The sequence below is a fragment of the Rhinopithecus bieti genome, unplaced genomic scaffold (genome assembly GCF_001698545.2).
Source record: "Rhinopithecus bieti isolate Rb0 unplaced genomic scaffold, ASM169854v2 scaffold_35885, whole genome shotgun sequence".
NCBI classification, from domain to species: Eukaryota; Metazoa; Chordata; class Mammalia; order Primates; family Cercopithecidae; genus Rhinopithecus; species Rhinopithecus bieti.
The window spans coordinates 1,088,407-1,105,636 of NW_016815776.1; the positions used below are offsets into that span (position 1 = coordinate 1,088,407).

General features: G+C 46.4%; 1 protein-coding gene across 1 annotated transcript in view; it reads right to left on the bottom strand.

The window, feature by feature from the left end:
* The window catches only part of CLSTN2 (calsyntenin 2), a 634,893-nt gene extending 620,931 nt beyond the window's left edge, over positions 1 to 13,962 (bottom strand). Inside the window, exon 1 of the mRNA XM_017853677.1 lies at positions 13,696 to 13,962. Within this exon, the coding sequence (XP_017709166.1) occupies positions 13,696 to 13,804 (109 nt within the window). The 5' untranslated portion in view covers positions 13,805 to 13,962. The remainder of the gene's footprint in view (positions 1 to 13,695) is intronic.
* Between the last annotated feature and the right edge of the window lie 3,268 nt (positions 13,963 to 17,230).

Sequence of the window (17,230 nt, forward strand, 5' to 3'; positions counted from 1 at the left end):
TCAGTGCGTGACAGAAGATATTCTCCCATAGTGTTTGGTATCCAATGCTATGGAGCAAAGTGGGGGCTTATGTCTATGCTACTTCACTGACAGCAAAGGTAATTTACATTCATTATCCAAGAAGGGTGCACACTCTGGAAATTGCCGCAGAGGTTCATGACCCTGGGCTATCTAGCTGCCACTCCCCAGCCATAACTTATACCCAACAGGCCCCTAACCCCAGCTGGGCTCTATCTCCCCATCTTGAATGTATCAGCTCATGCCAGCAATAACCAGTAGGGCCCTGCCTAGCATGTTGACCTCTCCTAATCCTCCTGCTCTGCCAGCCCTGATGTGTGTGTACTGAGGAGATGAACACTGGGTATCCCAGGGAATGAAGGAGAAAGATTAGACAAGGAAAACCCCACACACCAGCCTTACATTTCCCCACAAGGCAAAGAGCTGGGTTCCAGGGAGCTCCATCCATCATTCATCCACCTACTTGATCCATAGTGTTAGACCGAGTCTGAGAACCTGGGAAGAAGAAACACAGTCTAGTGAGGTGCAGACAGGTGAGCAATGACAATGCAATCGAGTAGTGCCACTGTGGAGTTCTATATGGGAGCCATGTAATGAAGGGAAGGGAGTGTCCCAGGGGATGCCCAGGGATGGATTCCCAGAAATGCTGACAGCATGAGGGAGGCCCGCCAGGATGCCAGGCAGGACAAAGCACAGCAGGAGACAGAGCAGTGTGCACAGCAGACAGAACACAGGAAAACTCCTCCAAGCAGAGAACTGGGTCGTCCTGCAGACGGGGCTGAAGTGAGAGCAGCAAGTGCGGAGAGGGTTCCCCCATTCATTCACTCAGACACTGGGCTAGGTGCTGGGCTGTGCTCACACAGAGCTTCAATTCTAGCCCAGGAATAGCTAGGCACCAACTAAGGGCCTTTTAAAACAAGCCAAGAAATGTGGACTGTATCATGAAAGTGGAGAAGAAACATGGGGAATTTTGAGCAGGAGTGACTGTGTGTGTGTATTTGGAAGATCCACCAAGGGCTATGTAGAACTGGATGAAAGAGAGATCAGTCCATAAGCTAGTGGAAAATGTGAGTAAAAGCATTTTACTAAAGACAGAGGGCTTGCTATGAGCCACCACTTCAAAGCAAGTAACCACATTCACACTTCCAATCAAATGGCCTCTTATATAGGAACAGGTGACTTGTTTTGAAGTGGTAGCTCATAGCAAGCTCTCTGTCTTTAGCAAGTTTGGCTGGTTCTGATCAATAAAAGTAGCAATTTTTTTTTCTTTTCTTTTCTTCTTTTTTTTGAGATGGAGTCGCTCTGTCACTCAAGCTAGAGTGCAATGGTGCCATCTTGGCTCACTGCAACCTCTGCCTCCCAGATTCAAGTGATTCTCCTGCCTCACCCTCCTGAATAGCTGGGATTACAGGTGCCCACCACCATGCCTAAAATGTAGCAATATTCTCTAAAGATGTTTTTACTCACATTTTCCATCGAATTGAGAAAATACAAATTGTAAAGCTAGGATGATGATGATTCTCTCTATTATGGGTAGTATTTTAAGGAGTGGCTCCCAGGGAGCAGCCAAACCCTACCTTCAAAAGCAGTCCTTGATGCTACCAAGGACAAGAAGAGAAAGATCCTGGCAGGGTGAGGGCCAGATAAGGGAAGAGAGGGACAAGAGGAGTGCTAAAGGCTAATGTAACGATTCTGTCTATTCTCCTCTTCTGTTGCAGGGGCCATTGGGACAAAGTAGTGGTGGAATATTTCAAAAGCAAACTCAAGGAAAAGCTACAGTTTCAAGCAAAGATTCTTGGCTGGTCCCTGACTTGAGTTCCTTCTCCCTAGGAAGACTGGAATTTAATTTCTGGAAGATTGGCATGGAAAGGAGGCAGGAATTGTTAAAAAACGGAAAAAATGCAAGTGTGATACAAATGCTTTATTTATGACTTCTAATCAAAATCACAGTAAATTACTAAAAAGTTTTAAATATAATCCTAACATTAATAATTAAGCAAGATACAGCCATCTTGACATTTCTGATGATAGCACAATAAAGTCAAAATAATTGGTTTTCCTTTGGGAGAAAAAAACAACAGAAATAAATCTGGGAAGGTGAAATCAGGGTCTTAGCTATGACATTCTTTTACTCTAGTTGTGAGTAATTTTAGCTTTCTTTCCTACTCCAAATGATGGTCCACTCTCCCACAAATAAAAGCATCACAGAAAAAAGAAAACTCTTAGAATATCATGAACTGAAAAGTGAATATTTTTTCTCACTCTCCAGTATCTTTGTGAGTTTCCTGAATGATAACATTTTAGTTCTTGGCTTTAAGTCCCAATTATTAATCCCTGGAAGGCAGTACTTAGAGGAGAGAAGCTAGGGCAATATGCAGCAAAGAGATGTGCACCAAGAAGTACTGGCAGAGTACAATGTGGTGAGATTCTAAGAATGTGGGCTTAAACTGCCCTTGCATGTTGGCTGGGAGGACCAGAGTAAGAAATTTTCTAACTGCAGAGTCAGGGAGAAGAATGCAAACACTCTAAAATGTTTCTTCTACACTAGATTTCATGTCTTATCATCAGTGATTCATTCCTTTGGGTTAGCCATTGCTCTTGGTAGGTTTGTAACCATCAGCTACAAGGCAGGCTGTTATCTGAGATGCACTCTATTTCAAAGAAGACTGGTTTGTGGAATATAGTGTGACATTGCCCCCAGAAGAGTGCTTGTGCATTTGAGAACTTTAAGGAGCAGAAAGAGTTGGAAAAATGAACATTCAGAACCTCAAGTCACCAAACACATATACAAACAAACTAAGGAAATATTTGTAGTCTCTCCCCTGAGTCTTCTAGCTCTTATAATGCAAGACTGCTTCCATCCTTTTCCTCTCTCCAGGTGCATAGTTATTTCCAGGAAGCCTGAGCAATAATGGTAAGTGCTCCAAAGAGGCATGGCCTCATAAAAGATGGGGCACTCCTAGTGACACACTACAGCAGAAGACTCAGATCCTCACTCAGGAAACTTTCCTTGAGAAACAGGCTTTTAGGCAGAATGGAGAGTGAGGTCTTCTTCTGGCTGATCCTTGCCTTCCATCTCAGCAGGTGAGGGAGCGGCAGCCTCTGCCCCTCACCAAGACAAGTCTGAGGAGGGACCCCAGCTGAGGAAGATTAATGTCCAGCTCTACCTCCCTGCAGATCCTTGTTTCTCCTCCCAGTAGCATCGCAAGGTCTTGTTCAAGAGCTGCAGTCTGACCTGAGCCTCCAGATGATCAAGTAAAGAGGGTAGAGGTGGAATAGCAGCAAGACCAAGGGACGATGGCCCTCTGGTTGTTGAATGGGGCACTAAGGTCTAGCCACCCATACCCACTTGGACATGCCCTGTCTACCACCAAACCCAGAGTTGCTGGGGTGCATTTTATTAAATAAAACAGAATTTTCCTTACAGCATCTGGCCTAAGCTTCAGGCAGAAGCATCTCCAGCTTCAGGCATGAAGTGACATCCTAAGGGTTTCTTGGCAGCATGAGAGAGAGAGCATGGATATGTACCCATGTTCTCAAGCCATATAAATCTGGATAAACTGTACTGCTGCAGAGGAAATCATAAATCACACATCCTAAGGCCAGGATTTCAGTATTTTTGAAGGGTTTCATTTCTCCTCCCTACCAACTTTGATATATGTACTTACTTAACAAGGGTCTGGGGAGGGTTAATTGAATTAATATATGTAAAGTGCTTTTAGTTTGAAGAGAATGTGCAATATAAATGGAAGTGTCACTAAAAAGGTTAATCTAATTTACATCCAACACTTTCAGTTCATAGTGTTAATGAACTATATCCTTTTAGAGAGTGATTAATTTATAGAAATGTGATTATTTTTCTTAATGCTATATATGGGTAAGCTTTTCCTATTACTATAACTAACTTTATAGGAGAATTCAGCATTTTATAAATTAAAATAATAAATCAAACACTCCTGTAATGGTTATATTTCATTAATTACAAGGAGACATGCATTAGATTAACATTTATCTGTTTTAATTAATTTGCTGCAATGCAGCTATCCATGCAAATTGGAAAACGACACATCAGCTTGACATAATATTAACAGTTTTGACTGGTTCTTCCTGAAAATTGATGGGCCTGCAACCACTGCATTTTTTATGTAACCATGGTGACCACCAGTTGTGTGACACATGCAGGCTATACATCAGAGAACTGGGAAGAGACTCACACTAAATTCAAACTTCTCCTGAAAATACAATTAACTAAATTAATAAGACGGTATAAAGAAAGAAAGATGGAGAGTTTTGTTTTGGAGTTTGAGTCTCAATGATTTCTTAAATGTGACCACCTTGTTTTTGTAAGCACCTTATCCTTTCAAAAGGCATCCAGAGCCACTTCCATTTGAATACTCAGAACTTTCTTGGGTAGAGGTGGTGCCACTGCGTCCTTTCTGCATGTGATAAAGACACAGACCCAGAGGGGCTGAGTGATTTGCCCTGAACCTCACAGCTCATCAGTGGATCTAGGTCACAAGTTGGAGACCATGACCTTTCTTTGATACTCCACAGTGATTTTCTAGTCAGACTTGACTGAGACTCCAAAGTTTTATCTAACTATATAATACAGCAGACATCATAGAAATGCAAAGTGGCTGAAGTCACAAAAATGATCTTTTTTTTTTAACTGGCAATTTTCACATGACAATTTGATGCAGTGATTCTGTAGAAATAAGTCAAACGTTAGCCAATTAAGCATTCTCAGAAGCAATGAGAAAAACACTGACAGACTTTCTGAGTGAGAACTCCACTGGTATCTGCCGGCCTGACTGTTGAATACATTTCAAGGTGGTGAATATTCTCCTGACTCATGTGCAGAACCGAGTATTTTAAACCACTGAGGAGCAAATGCTGCAAGTTGATTTGGGCAGAGAGTCAAATAACTAAAAGGGAATGGCCTGATGGGCAGCTCCTCCCCATGACCAAAGGAAGGAAGCAGTGCTGACGGGAGAAGGTACATGGGCACAGAGCCCTGCAGGATTTGCAGCCAGTGCGGGCAGCAGCGCCTTAGCACCAGTCACCCGCCCCCAACACTCAGCATTCGCTCTGGGCCTCGGACAGTGCTGGGCAACAGTCATACAGAGGTGAGCAGGGCACTTCCCCCTCCAAGGGCACCCTGGGAGACAGGTGGCAATGGGACCCCTGACAGGGGAAATAAAGGACTGGTGGGTGAAAGACAGAGGAGACTTTTATGCCAGGCTGGAGAGCTTGGGATCTATTTTGGGAGGTCTGGGGCTTCCCTGGAGAGGTTTGTCAGAAGGAGTATGGTTGCCTGTTCTAAGAAGGAGGTTTGGGTGGCAAGGGTGAAGGCAGAAGTTCTCCGAAGATACCTCCAGTCCTGGTCTTTGCTCTGTGAATGCCCGAGCCCCTAACTGAGGTTATGCTAGGGATGGGAGAGGTTGGTGGTGGGTGGCTTTGATGCACCCACCCTAAAACTGAGACGAGCTGATTTCCTCTGGGATGGGAACTGGTAGCCTGTTACAGCTCCCATCCCCAGATGGTGGTAGCACTCCTGAGGAAGTGGCTACAGAAGGTGGCATGAATATTAGATTCTAGATGCTGGTGTATGGTCTGGTGCCTGTGGAAGTAGACACCCCAGGATCTCAAGGCACCATGCTGTTTGGACAAGGGGCATCACATGCAGTAATAACCTGTGAGGGAGGGAAATCTGAGGCAATTCCAGAGTGTTAAGCTATTCTCAAAAACTTTACAGACCTTAGCGTGGAGGGTAAAAGATAGAATTCATGACTGAGATGGAGTTTCTTGCAGGCCTGGTGGGAGTGGCATATATGCTGCCACCCTGACAGCAGTGTAATGGGAGAGTTGGAGAGGGGGTCAAAATTAGAGTCTAGTGCTTTCATTTGCACAACATGCTAAACAAGGCAGAAGCAATGGGAATTGAGGAGAAGTTCTAGATGGTGATGATAGAATAAACCGGACATGAGGAAGGATGGGTTGTGATATTTGTGGAGAGACAAGCATGCTGGAGGACTCTGGGGGCTCTGGCTTGGGTGAATGTATGGATGATGTACCTTTCACCCAAACAGAGGTCACAGCAGAAGCAGTAGATTCTTGGAGGAAAAATGAGAGCTTGGGTTGGGACATATGGGGCTGCGGCATCCTAAAGGAAATAGATACTGAGTAAGCCTTAGGTGAGGTAGGAGGCTCAAAGTGAGCTAGGGAAAAAAGTATTGATCAGGGGCATCTCTGGCCAATCTCTGGGGAGGATTGATGTGAGTAGAGGGTCCTGAGCTCGGGACAAGCAAGATCCTGAGAAAGTATTGGAGATAAGTTCCCTGTCCTTAGAGTTAGAAAACTGCTCAGTAGTGAAAGAAATGGGCTTCAAGTGGCCATGTTCCAAAATGTCACCTAGCTCACCACATTGGCTCCCTGGTGCTGGATTGCAATCAACTGCACAGTCTGACCCCTTGTCCTGATTCCTGATCTGCTGCTATATGCCCTATAATGTATATTTACCAATCTGTAAGAGGAGTATCTGAGAACAATACAATGGCCATATAGAAAATCCTACCATGACAGTAGAAGAAAAGGCAGCCCGAACAACAGTCTGACATCTGCTACTCCTACATGATCTCCTCCCGCCCTTGCCATGCACACCTCTCAACATCCCCTTCTTATCCACTTTGGTATCTAGCCATCTAACATGTTTAAAAGTGTGTATCCTGGCCTAAAATGGAGTCAGAAGAGGGCAATATTTAACCCAAATGAATGACTGTAACAGAAGACCTGTCGGTACAAAGGCCAGCCAGCTGGGATAGTCTTTCTGGTATAGGAGACCCCTGCAAACACATCTGGGACTATACAGTGCAGATGGCTGCCTCCGCGGCTTGAGGCCAAGCATGACAGGAGGTGAGGAGGGCTTCAAGCTGTCTGGATGAGAAGAAACAGGTATTGCTCACTTGGAGAAGTGAATCAGAGAGTGAGGTTTTCAGGGAAACCAACTCTTTCAGCAATTTTGAAGTAAAATCCAAATAAATATTCTTGGACAGCAAGGCAACGCCTTCCAGGGCAGCAGAGCCTCGCTGACCTCACCCAGAGCCTTCCTTAAGCAGACATCACATCGTTCTGAATAGGTAAGCCTGTGTGAAGAGGGGAACCCATGCAACCCAGTCTATTCTGAGTTTGTAACCTCAGTTTCACCACCTCTGAACTGTGAGACTTTGGGCAAGTTGCCTCACTTCTCAGTGACTCAGTTTACTCCTCTGTAAAAGTGAGATTGTAGGTTTACCTCCTTCATAGGGTTGGTATGAGGATCAAACCAATGGACATATATGAAGTGCTTCAAGGTAGTGCTTGGCACATAGCACGCACTCAATAAACATTCACTGTTTTATTAGCTCTGGAATCTGTATGCAGAAATAATATTTGACCTGGCTGAGCTCCCTCTTCACTTGTGCTTGTGTGCCAATCACTCTTACCACCTTGTATTTACCTGCCCAGTGCAAACCCCTGCCCCCGACATATGCTTCCCAATGCCTTACCCATCCATCAACATCCCTTTTACCTTCTGCATAAATCTTTCCTGACCTCTATTCTTGCCAACTTCTTCCTTTCCTGCAAGGCTTTTGGGCGTCTGTGATGCACAATTTACCATTTTCCCATAAGTCACCAAGTTCTGCAATAGTTTGTGTGATGTGCAATGTTTGCCCTAGACAGAGTGTGAACTCTTCGATAATTGGAACTTGCTTTTATCTTTTTGTTCCCCTCACAGAGAATAACAGGAGGCTGAGAAATAGTAATTGGCTGAAAAGCTAGAGAACAGGACCTAGCGCATGTCGGGAAGGGCTAACTCTCATTCTAACCATTCTCCTCTGACCAGTACTCCCTCTGGCCTCCTGCCTGTTTCTTTCCCAAATCTCAGAGCATGATCCTCTGTCCTACACAGTGCCAGGATCTTCAGCTCAGTGCTCTTCCCCAGCTCAGGCTTCCCCATGGTCTGTCCTCAAAACCTGTCTTTCCCAGGGAACCATTTTCACAGGGTCCAATTAGTGATGGGTCAGATAATAACTAATAAAATAATAATGTGTTTCAAGCTGTTATCTGAGTATCATAGCTTCAGTTACCCCATTTCTTATAGACAAGTATTATCACAAAGCTTGTCAATACCTTTAAAAAGTATGCCTTTCTGTTTTCTTGGGTAGCAGGGCTTGGAGGAAAGTATGAACTGGACATGGGATCTTTCCTTACAACGCAGATCACACCACATAAGCTCCCCTCCAGAGACCAGAACCTCCCACACCTCTGGCACTGGCACATGGAGATATGCTTGTTTATTTACTTATATAGCAAATATTCCTGACCTTTACTCTGAGCTGGCCCTGCACTAAGTGCCAGTGCTTTTGAGATGAATGAAATGGAGCCCTGGCTTCAAAGATATCCATAGACGAGTGAAAAAAAGTACGTCTTTTTACAAACAAGTCAAGCCAAATGCGTGTGTATGCATGTGCATTTACATTTAGATATGATATTTACACACAGGTGCATATCCACACAAGGAGAGAGAGGCAGAGAGAGACTGAGAAACAGAGAAACAGAGATAACAGTTTGAGCTGAGAAAAGATATGAACAAAGATATTGGATTTCTAAGTGATCAGAAAAAAAAATTCACCAAATCTCAGACACTAAAACAACTGAAGAAGTGATCAATAATTAGTCATTGTATATTTATGCCTTTTACATGCCCCAAACTGGGCTATGTGTTCTCTAAGCACTATCCTGACAACCATTTTACAAGGTAGATCTCTGTCTCCCCATTTTAGAGATGAGGAAACTGAGGCTCAAGTTGTCCAAGAACTTCCTACTACTACTAGGAAGTAGTAGGGCCAGGTATGGAACTCAAGTTTTTCTGGCCATATGCCCAAATTTTACTTTATACAGGAGAGAGGAAAACATGTAAAATGTCTATGTCAAGAAATGACAACACTAGGGATTACAAACAGGTGTGTTCACCAAGCAAATCACTGTGTACTGCTCATCTCACATCTTGAGGCCAGGCTCTGGAGATATCAGGAGAGTCAGGATGAGCCTCTAGCACTGGTCTCTGAGCCCTGAGGACTAGAGTCAGACAAGGAAACACAGGCATGCAGGAAAGCAAGGCAAGTCACTCAACAGTAACCAGCCTAGGAAGGTTCCTTATGGAAGGCCATGTCTTGAGTAACAGTGGAAATTGGGCTGAGGAAGGTGACTTACTAGCCTGCTGCCCAGAGAGTGCAAGAGAGGTAAAGGGTACATTTCGGTCCAAGAACCACAGGCGTTTCAGGATGGCAGCAGGTCAGAGTACACTTTCTGATGCATTGCTGAGGGCTTTTTGGCATTTGTGCTTCAGTTGGAAAAATGACTCTGTTATACCACTAGAAGACACCTGCTACTTACCCAAAGATGATTTAGAACAAGCCACCATAAAAATTCCACACTACCTTTGTCCCTGCAGGAAGTTATGCAGTGTACAATCTGGAATATTCAAGGATGGTTTTTGAATCTGTGGGAGAGAGAATGAGGTGACTGCTCTAATCAAGAACACTGGTCTCCATGGTGAAAGCAAGGTCCGTTTCCCTCACCTCACCTGCATGCCCTTTTAAACAGCCTTAGACACTCATACTGTGCTCTTCTGTGGGTGGGACCACAAGGGCTCCTGGGTAACTCAGAGATACAAACAGCTCAGCTTCCTTGTGGTCCCTAGACCGGCTTTCAAAACCACTGGGAAGACTGTCTGACAAACAGGGGGTACTGGGTATAGTGACCTTTTTATTCTCATCCCAGTCCCACCCCCTCTAGCTGGAGGTCTTGGCAAGTCATTTACCCTGTCACAGAATTTGTTTCTTCATCTGTGAAATGGGCTAACACTGGCTCTGCCTGTGTTTAAGAGTTAGAGATTGCCCATGTAACAGGAATAGCAACAGTGCCTGTTACATACTAAAGAGGGACTCCATACACTGAAATTACTACAATTACACCACACTGTTGTTATTCTGCTCCATCCTCCTCCTTACCTATTACTACATGCTGTTTTTGTAAACCTTGTCTCTGCATTCCCATCTCCTTTACCTGTGTCTCTATCACAGTCATACTTTGGACAAATTCTCTCTGCTGCCACTCTCTTAAAATTTTCACATAAAAATCTTCCCTCTCCAACTAAAACAGAAGCTCCTCAAAGAAAGGTAGGGGTGGGAGGGGTGGGGGGTGGCCTTCTGCTACCGGCACAGAAACTTCCAGAGCACTGAGTCAGGCTCTCAGCACACAAGACGGGCACTACAATTGATGGTCTATACTTGAGTATTGTTCCAAATGACCTCTATGCCTAGATGTTGGGAACTTAAAAAGGACTGTGTACCAAGTCCTTGAGGTCTTGGGACCACTGACATTTTGCCAAATTGAGCACAAACATTGAGGTGTTGTCTAGATTGCATTGTCTTCTTTCCCTTGGATAAGACATGTCTTTCTCTGCCTCCAGAAACTCTTTGGGTCCACAATACCTTACCAGCTTTACTCACAGAACATGCGCATGTGATCTGGTCTCTTCATGGAATCCAAGAAGTATTTATCTTTTTTGAATAGCCAAAATATGTAAGGGTGAAGGGAAGGAGTTATAATTGCCTGGCCACTGTATGATTTCTGAAACTGGAAATATATCTACACTGAAAGTACAGTGATTCTGTAGTTGTCAGGGATTAACTGCTCGAGTCCCAAAAGCAAGAAGCAAGAAGCACAAAGGCAGAACAAGCTGTGCACCACAGACACAACATCTTACACCAGCCTGAAGCTGGGAGCACATGCTTCCAGACAATTGTTTGGAGGGTGCATTCAACTCTGTGAGAAAGCTTGACTCCGGACTCCCGATGTTTTTCTACACATGAATACAGAACTGTATGAAAGAAGAATCTATTTTTTTGTTCAGTCTTCACATGCCTTCCTGATTTTTGTGTGTGTGTGTGTGTGTGTGTGATGGGAATAACAATGGTATGAACCTTAAAAATGGCAAAGTCAGAGGCAGGGTGCATTATACATAAAACATACAGCTTTATTATTTCAAGCATTCTTCAGAGATCATATGATTTGGAAACATAAAATACAAGTGCATTGTAATAAGGAAAGTCAGTCCTGTAAATACTAACTAAAGTGTCATAATAAATGCCTCTGTTGTAATCAAATATTACACGTCTTGGAAAAAAAAAAAAAAGGCAGCGGCAAACAGAGCTCTTTGCAGCCCCCCAGTGGTTGGAAGGGGAAAGAAGCGAGAACAAGGGGAATTCAGACAGTTAACTCTCAATCTGCAGGGCCAATAAATGTTTTACCCTGGAAAGACAAACATCTAGTTGTTTGTTTGTTTGTTTGTTTGTTTTTGAGACGGAGTATCACTCTTGTTGCCCAGGCTGGAGTGTAATGGCACGATCTCGGCTCACTGAAACCTCTGCCTCCCGGGTTCAAGTGATTCTCCTGCCTCAGCCTCCTGAGTAGCTGGGATTACAGGTATGTGCCACCACACCCAGCTAATTTTTTTTTTTTTTTTTCTTTTAGTAGAGATGGGGTTTCTCCATGTTGGTCAGGCTGGTCTCGAACTCCTAACCTCAGGTGAACTCCTAACCTCCCAAAGTGCTGGGATTACAGGCATGAGCCACCATGCCCGACCTGACAAATGCCTAGTTTTAACTAAGAAATGAATATGTTCTAAGTCGGATGTTGGTTAAAATGCACATAATTATCCACATAAGGTGAATCATTGAAAGTCTGGGGTTTTTTTTTTTCTTTTTTATCTCTCTCCTTCTCTTTCTCGCTTACCTCTATGAAGTTCCCCAGTCTGACCTGCGAACTCAGCCTTACATTATTACAACTCACACCAGATCCTCTTCCCAAATGATTTCTTCCTTGTTCTGCACTTGCTGTGTGCTCTTCACCCTCCTTCAAACTTCCGTTTGCAGACATCTGCTTATATCAGTTACTGTGCTACAAAGTGATGGAAAATCTCCTCCCCCCAGCCCCCAAAAAAGTAATTTGCCTGTTTAACAAAGTGTCTATATTGGGAAAGGAGGGGGAGATGTTTGGAAGTTCATTGTTTTTTTATTCTTGTCTTCACCAAAACAACAGTCTCTCAGCTTGATCCCTTCATATCAGCCACTTCTTTACCGCATTCTGAGATATTTTCATAACGAGTTTTTCTCTCATGAAATTTCTCATTTCTAAAAATAAAAACTGCCTGTCAAGTATACACCAAGAAAAAAAAATGCTGAAAAGAAATAGAATGGCTGCTTATAAAATATTTTCAAAACGATGACACCAAAAGATTTAAAAATTACCGATAAACATAATCTCCCATGTTCTTCTCAAATGTATCATACCTAAGTTATTGGAGGTCCAGTTCCTAAGGCCAGACAAGGCGAACTGCCTGCCTCCAGCTCTCCCCAACCTCCAAGAGTAATGCAGCCTGATAGGCATTCCCTCCCCTAAGCTGGTGGTTAACTGTAGTTCAAAGCCAGCGTCCGAATCAGGCTGTCTCTAGCAGGGAATCTACCTTCTGACAGGCGCAAACCCCTCCGTCCTCTGATGATTGCCAGGTAGGATTTGGGGACCAAGTAACCCCTCATTGTCACCTGGCAGATTTGGCCACAGCCCACAAACCAAACGCACGCCCTACTTATGAACGGCGCAGAGAATCAACAAGTTATCACTAAGCTGCGAGCCCCAGTTAGGATCTGCCACAGCCTTTCCTGAGCCCACCACTGTTCCCCATCAGCTCTGCTCTTTTCTCGCCTTCCCACCCGCTGCAAGAACATGACCTCCTGTTTCAGACCCGGCCCCCATCCCAGGGCTCCCGGCGCTCCCAGGCAGCTGTCGAAGTCCGGGGTTCGCCGGCTTCCAGGCTCGCCTGACAGAGTCAGGCGTTCGCTTGGATCTAGCTTCCTTCCGGGCGGGAGGTCAAGCTCTTCAAAAGAACAGGGTGGGCAGGGGAGTGGTGCCAGGTTAGGCTCCTCGGTCCTCGGGAGCCAGAGCGAAGTAGGAGAGGGAGCTGGGAGCCCGACATCCAGCGCTTCTTCCGGACCCCGCCGCCCACCCAGAGGGCACGCGTTCCCCGGGGAACCCGAGCCGCCCTGGGGGAGCCTGAGGAGTGTCAGCGGGGCCTTCCTTGGAGCCTACAAGTTTCCACTCCATTCCCGAGCTGGGAGTTGGCAGACAAGTCACAGCCCGGCTCCCTCCTTGAAAGCACTGCCGCTGATCCTTCCCTCCCCCCCACGCCCCACTCCGCCAGGCAGGAACAGACACCTGCTTATCCCCGCAGCGCGCCAGCGCCCTGCTCGAGCCGTCCCTGGACCAGAGCTCGAAACTCACCCACTGCGCTCCCATCCCGGCACAGACAACCCTCAAAGTTGTCCGTACTCCCCAGACCTCGCCTTCTGCTTGGCCCCCAGACCCCGCCCAGGGGTTGGGCCGGCGTCCGCGGGTGGACCTCTCTGGTCCGCGGCGCATGGACCTGACTTCGGGGATCCAGGGCGCACAGAGGCCACAGAAGCTGCGGCAAGGGAGGGTGGGCAAATCCAGCGTGAGCCTGGGTCCTTGCCGCTTTCACCCTCAAGCCTGCCCTGCCTCCCTCCTGGGAGAAGAGCAAACTTCCCCAGCACCCACCTTTAGCCGCGAGGAGGCGGCGCTGCCGGCTGTCCCCGCCACCGCCGCTGCCGCTCCCCACGCCCAGCGCCAGCAGGAGCGGCACCCAGTACAGTCGCCCAGACAGCATCTTCGCAGCCGCCGCCAACGAGCTGCAGCCGCCGCCTACTATCCGCGCCGGCTCTCGCCTCCGGGTGCCTGCCGCGCCGTGGGCCGCCTCGCCGTGCCCGATGGGTGCGCTTCTAGCGCCGCCGCCGCCGCGCCGCTAGCTCGCCGGCAGCAGCCGCGCTCACTGGCGCGGACCCGGAGCGGCTCCGGCGCTCACCCCGGGACGGCCCGTGACGTCACGGAGGGAGGGAGGTGGCTCGTGCATATTCATGAACGCGGGCACCGGCGCCGGGTTCGGCGCTCCCAGCCCCAAGGCCCCGACCCCCAACTTTCCTCAGCCATCTCCACTCTCCGGGGCGCTGTCCAGGTCCTCCTGCCCCAGTCGGGACCGGGCCCCCAGAGGACGCTGGTGGGCGGCTGCGGGGAGCCCTCCAGCCCGGCGCCTCCACTCCGGCTCTCCGAAAAGCTGCCGCAAGGAATGGAGGGCTCCCCCAGAAAGTGGTCACCCGAGGCCTGAGGGTCGTCTGGGGTGGTGCGGGGGACCCTGTCCTGCCATGCCCTTTGAACTGGTATCTGGGCGGAGAGGACTGGCTGGCGTCGCTAAGGATCTTGCCCTTGGCTGGGTCTCTGGGCGCTCTACGTCTACTGGTCTGGGGAGGGCGCCAGGCGCACACTAGAGCAGCGCCTAGTGGTGCTAGGGGTTGTCGGGCAGAGTAGACAGCCTTGGACCTGGATGGCAATGGCCGGGCTCCGCGTCATCTGCGAGAAGCAGGGGCAGCCGCGGCTCTTAGAAGCTGATAGAACAGCTAGATCAGAAAACTTGGAGTACTGGGCCTGCTGAGGCTGCAGTGGCGGGGAGGGTGGGGGAGGCAAACTTAAAATTCCCTGCGGTATGGTGCCATGCAAGAAGTTGCCACCTTTATGTTGTCACTCCACATCTCTGAGAACAGGCTATTTGACGTCATGCCTTGTAAAATCTCGTGCCATGTAGTATTGTCAGTTTCCTGAGTGCAGGAGCCAGTGCATATCTTTGCATCTTCAACCATCTCTAGGCCGTGAAAGGATTACAAAGGTACTCATAAACAAATAAATAAATAAAGACTCAGAATAAATCCTTGACCATATTTACCTAAATGAAATGCCAACGTCAAACACAATGCAGAGTTTATAAGGAAAATTTTGGAAATAAAGTAGATATGGAAATATAGAAACAAACATTATTTATTTAGTCATTGATTCAAGACCTTTGCTGAGCATCTAGGCAGGCTATATCACCCTGACACTGAGCACTGAATTAGCCGTTGGAGATCCAAAGACAGAGGAGAGAATGGGTCCTATCCTCAAAGCTTATGTTCCCTGCTTGGGGAGCCAGAGAGGGCAGCAAAGGCAATTACAATCCTTTGTAAGTGTTATGGTCCTGCACATTCTTTATGTTGCTAGCTATGAGCCTATACAAATCAATTAACAAAATGTATATATTGCAAGAGTGCCTAAACAGCATCCTCTAATTAATAACTGTAGTTTGAGTTACTCAACAAAGCCATAAAATCCATTAACAGCACTCCTGCAGCTAAGCCTCCCTGTGCTGCCCTGGCAGCTCACCCAGAGCCTCTGCAGTGGTGAAAGCCAACTGTTCAGCATTTCAGGCACCAGGATGTGCTTGGGGACAGCAGTGAATCATTGGGGCTGCACAGGGCTCAGACCCATGTGGGGCTCTTTACCTTCAGGTCTCCTTTAGCCCACAAATCAACATGTGTGCTATTATTCTCATTTCACAAATAATGAAATAGAGGCTCAGGGAAGTTAGGTAACTTCCTTGTTCAAGGTCAAAAATCTAGTAAATGCCCCAGGCCAACACCAGGACCTTGCCTTTCTCAGATGTTGGTTTCAGAATCTAGAAAAGATGGCATGGAAAGGTGGTAGCTGACCCAGGCAAAATGGAAAAGCCAGAAAATGGAAGAGAAATGTAAATTTGTCTCATTTTATTCCATTTATGCTCCACCCAACCACATATCTGCTCTCTTCCCTTCATTTTCTCTAATAAGTAGACCTATCTTCCTGACTCACCTGCACTGCTCCTTGGTGTCCTTATTCTGGGCTTTTGTTAAGATCACTTGGTTGATCCTAATAATTTTACATGAAGTTTCAAATTCAGACCAAATAATGAGAAAGAGGGGGAAATGTAGCTTATTAGAAAGCATCTCCAAGGAGAGATCTCCAGGAAAGCACACAGCAAAGAAAAACACTAGCGGGTGGGCCAGTGACCAACAGGCACAAAATTGCTAGCCTCCATCTCCTCCTCTACCAGTGAGGGTAATAACAATGCCTATTGTGGTAGATCCAGTGCACTAATGGCCACTTGTCCATGCCTCTCTGAATCTGTTTCCTTTGGATGTGCCCTCCCACCCCAACTCTGAGCTAGGCCATATGATTTGCTTTGGTCAGTGGGACAGTGGCATGCATGTTGCCTCTTCCTGCCTCGAATCCCTGCTACTGACATGAGAACAAGCCTATGCTAACCTGTAGAAGGGTAGGAGACTGCATGGAGTAGAACTGAGCTGTTTCAGCCAGCCGAGGTCACACTAGGCTGGTTAGCACCAACTGACCTACAGGCTGGCTAACCACAGACACATGAGCAAGCCCAGGTAAGCTCAACCAAGATCAGCCAAGCCTGGCTCACATCAGAACTATCCAGCTGACTTATGAGATACAGTAAGTGGTTGTTGCATTAATTCATTATGTTCTGGAACAATTGATTAAGCAGCATTATGCCTACTTAATAAGATCATTATAAGAAGTAAATTTTAAAAATATGTTAAACAGCATGGTGCACATAGTCAATGTTCAATAAATGTAAAAATATCCTCTTCTTATCCTACTTCCTGTATCTCTGAAAACAAATGTGCCAGTCACACATTTGATTTGATTCATTTGGGGAACAGGCAGCTCTGACCTGCCTTAGAGGAGATAAAAGTAAGTAAGTTCAGCCTTAGAAATATTCAGACCACAAGAGCTTTTAAGTCCACATCATTTGTATGGAGCACTACTGTGCTGTCTGCTTCTGCTGGGCCATTGCATATGCAAAAGATGGGGTTAAAGTTAATGAGTCCTCATTCTTTCCATGCCAGGCTTTACAGTGGAGGATATACATTCCATACCTTCTTTAATCTTTGCAACAACAGGTGTGCTGTGGTTTGAATATGTGTCCCCTCCAAAACTCGTGTTGAAGCTTAATCCTCAATATGGCAGTATTGAGAGGTGAGACGTTTGGTGGGGGACTGGTTCATGATGGCTCTGCTCTCATGAATAGATTAATCTGTACATAGATTAACATATTAATGTGTCAATAGATGAATGGGCTATCTTGGGAATGGGACTGGTAGTTTTATAACAAGAAGAAGAGAGACCTGAGTTAATACATGATGCAATGCCCTATGCCACCTCTACA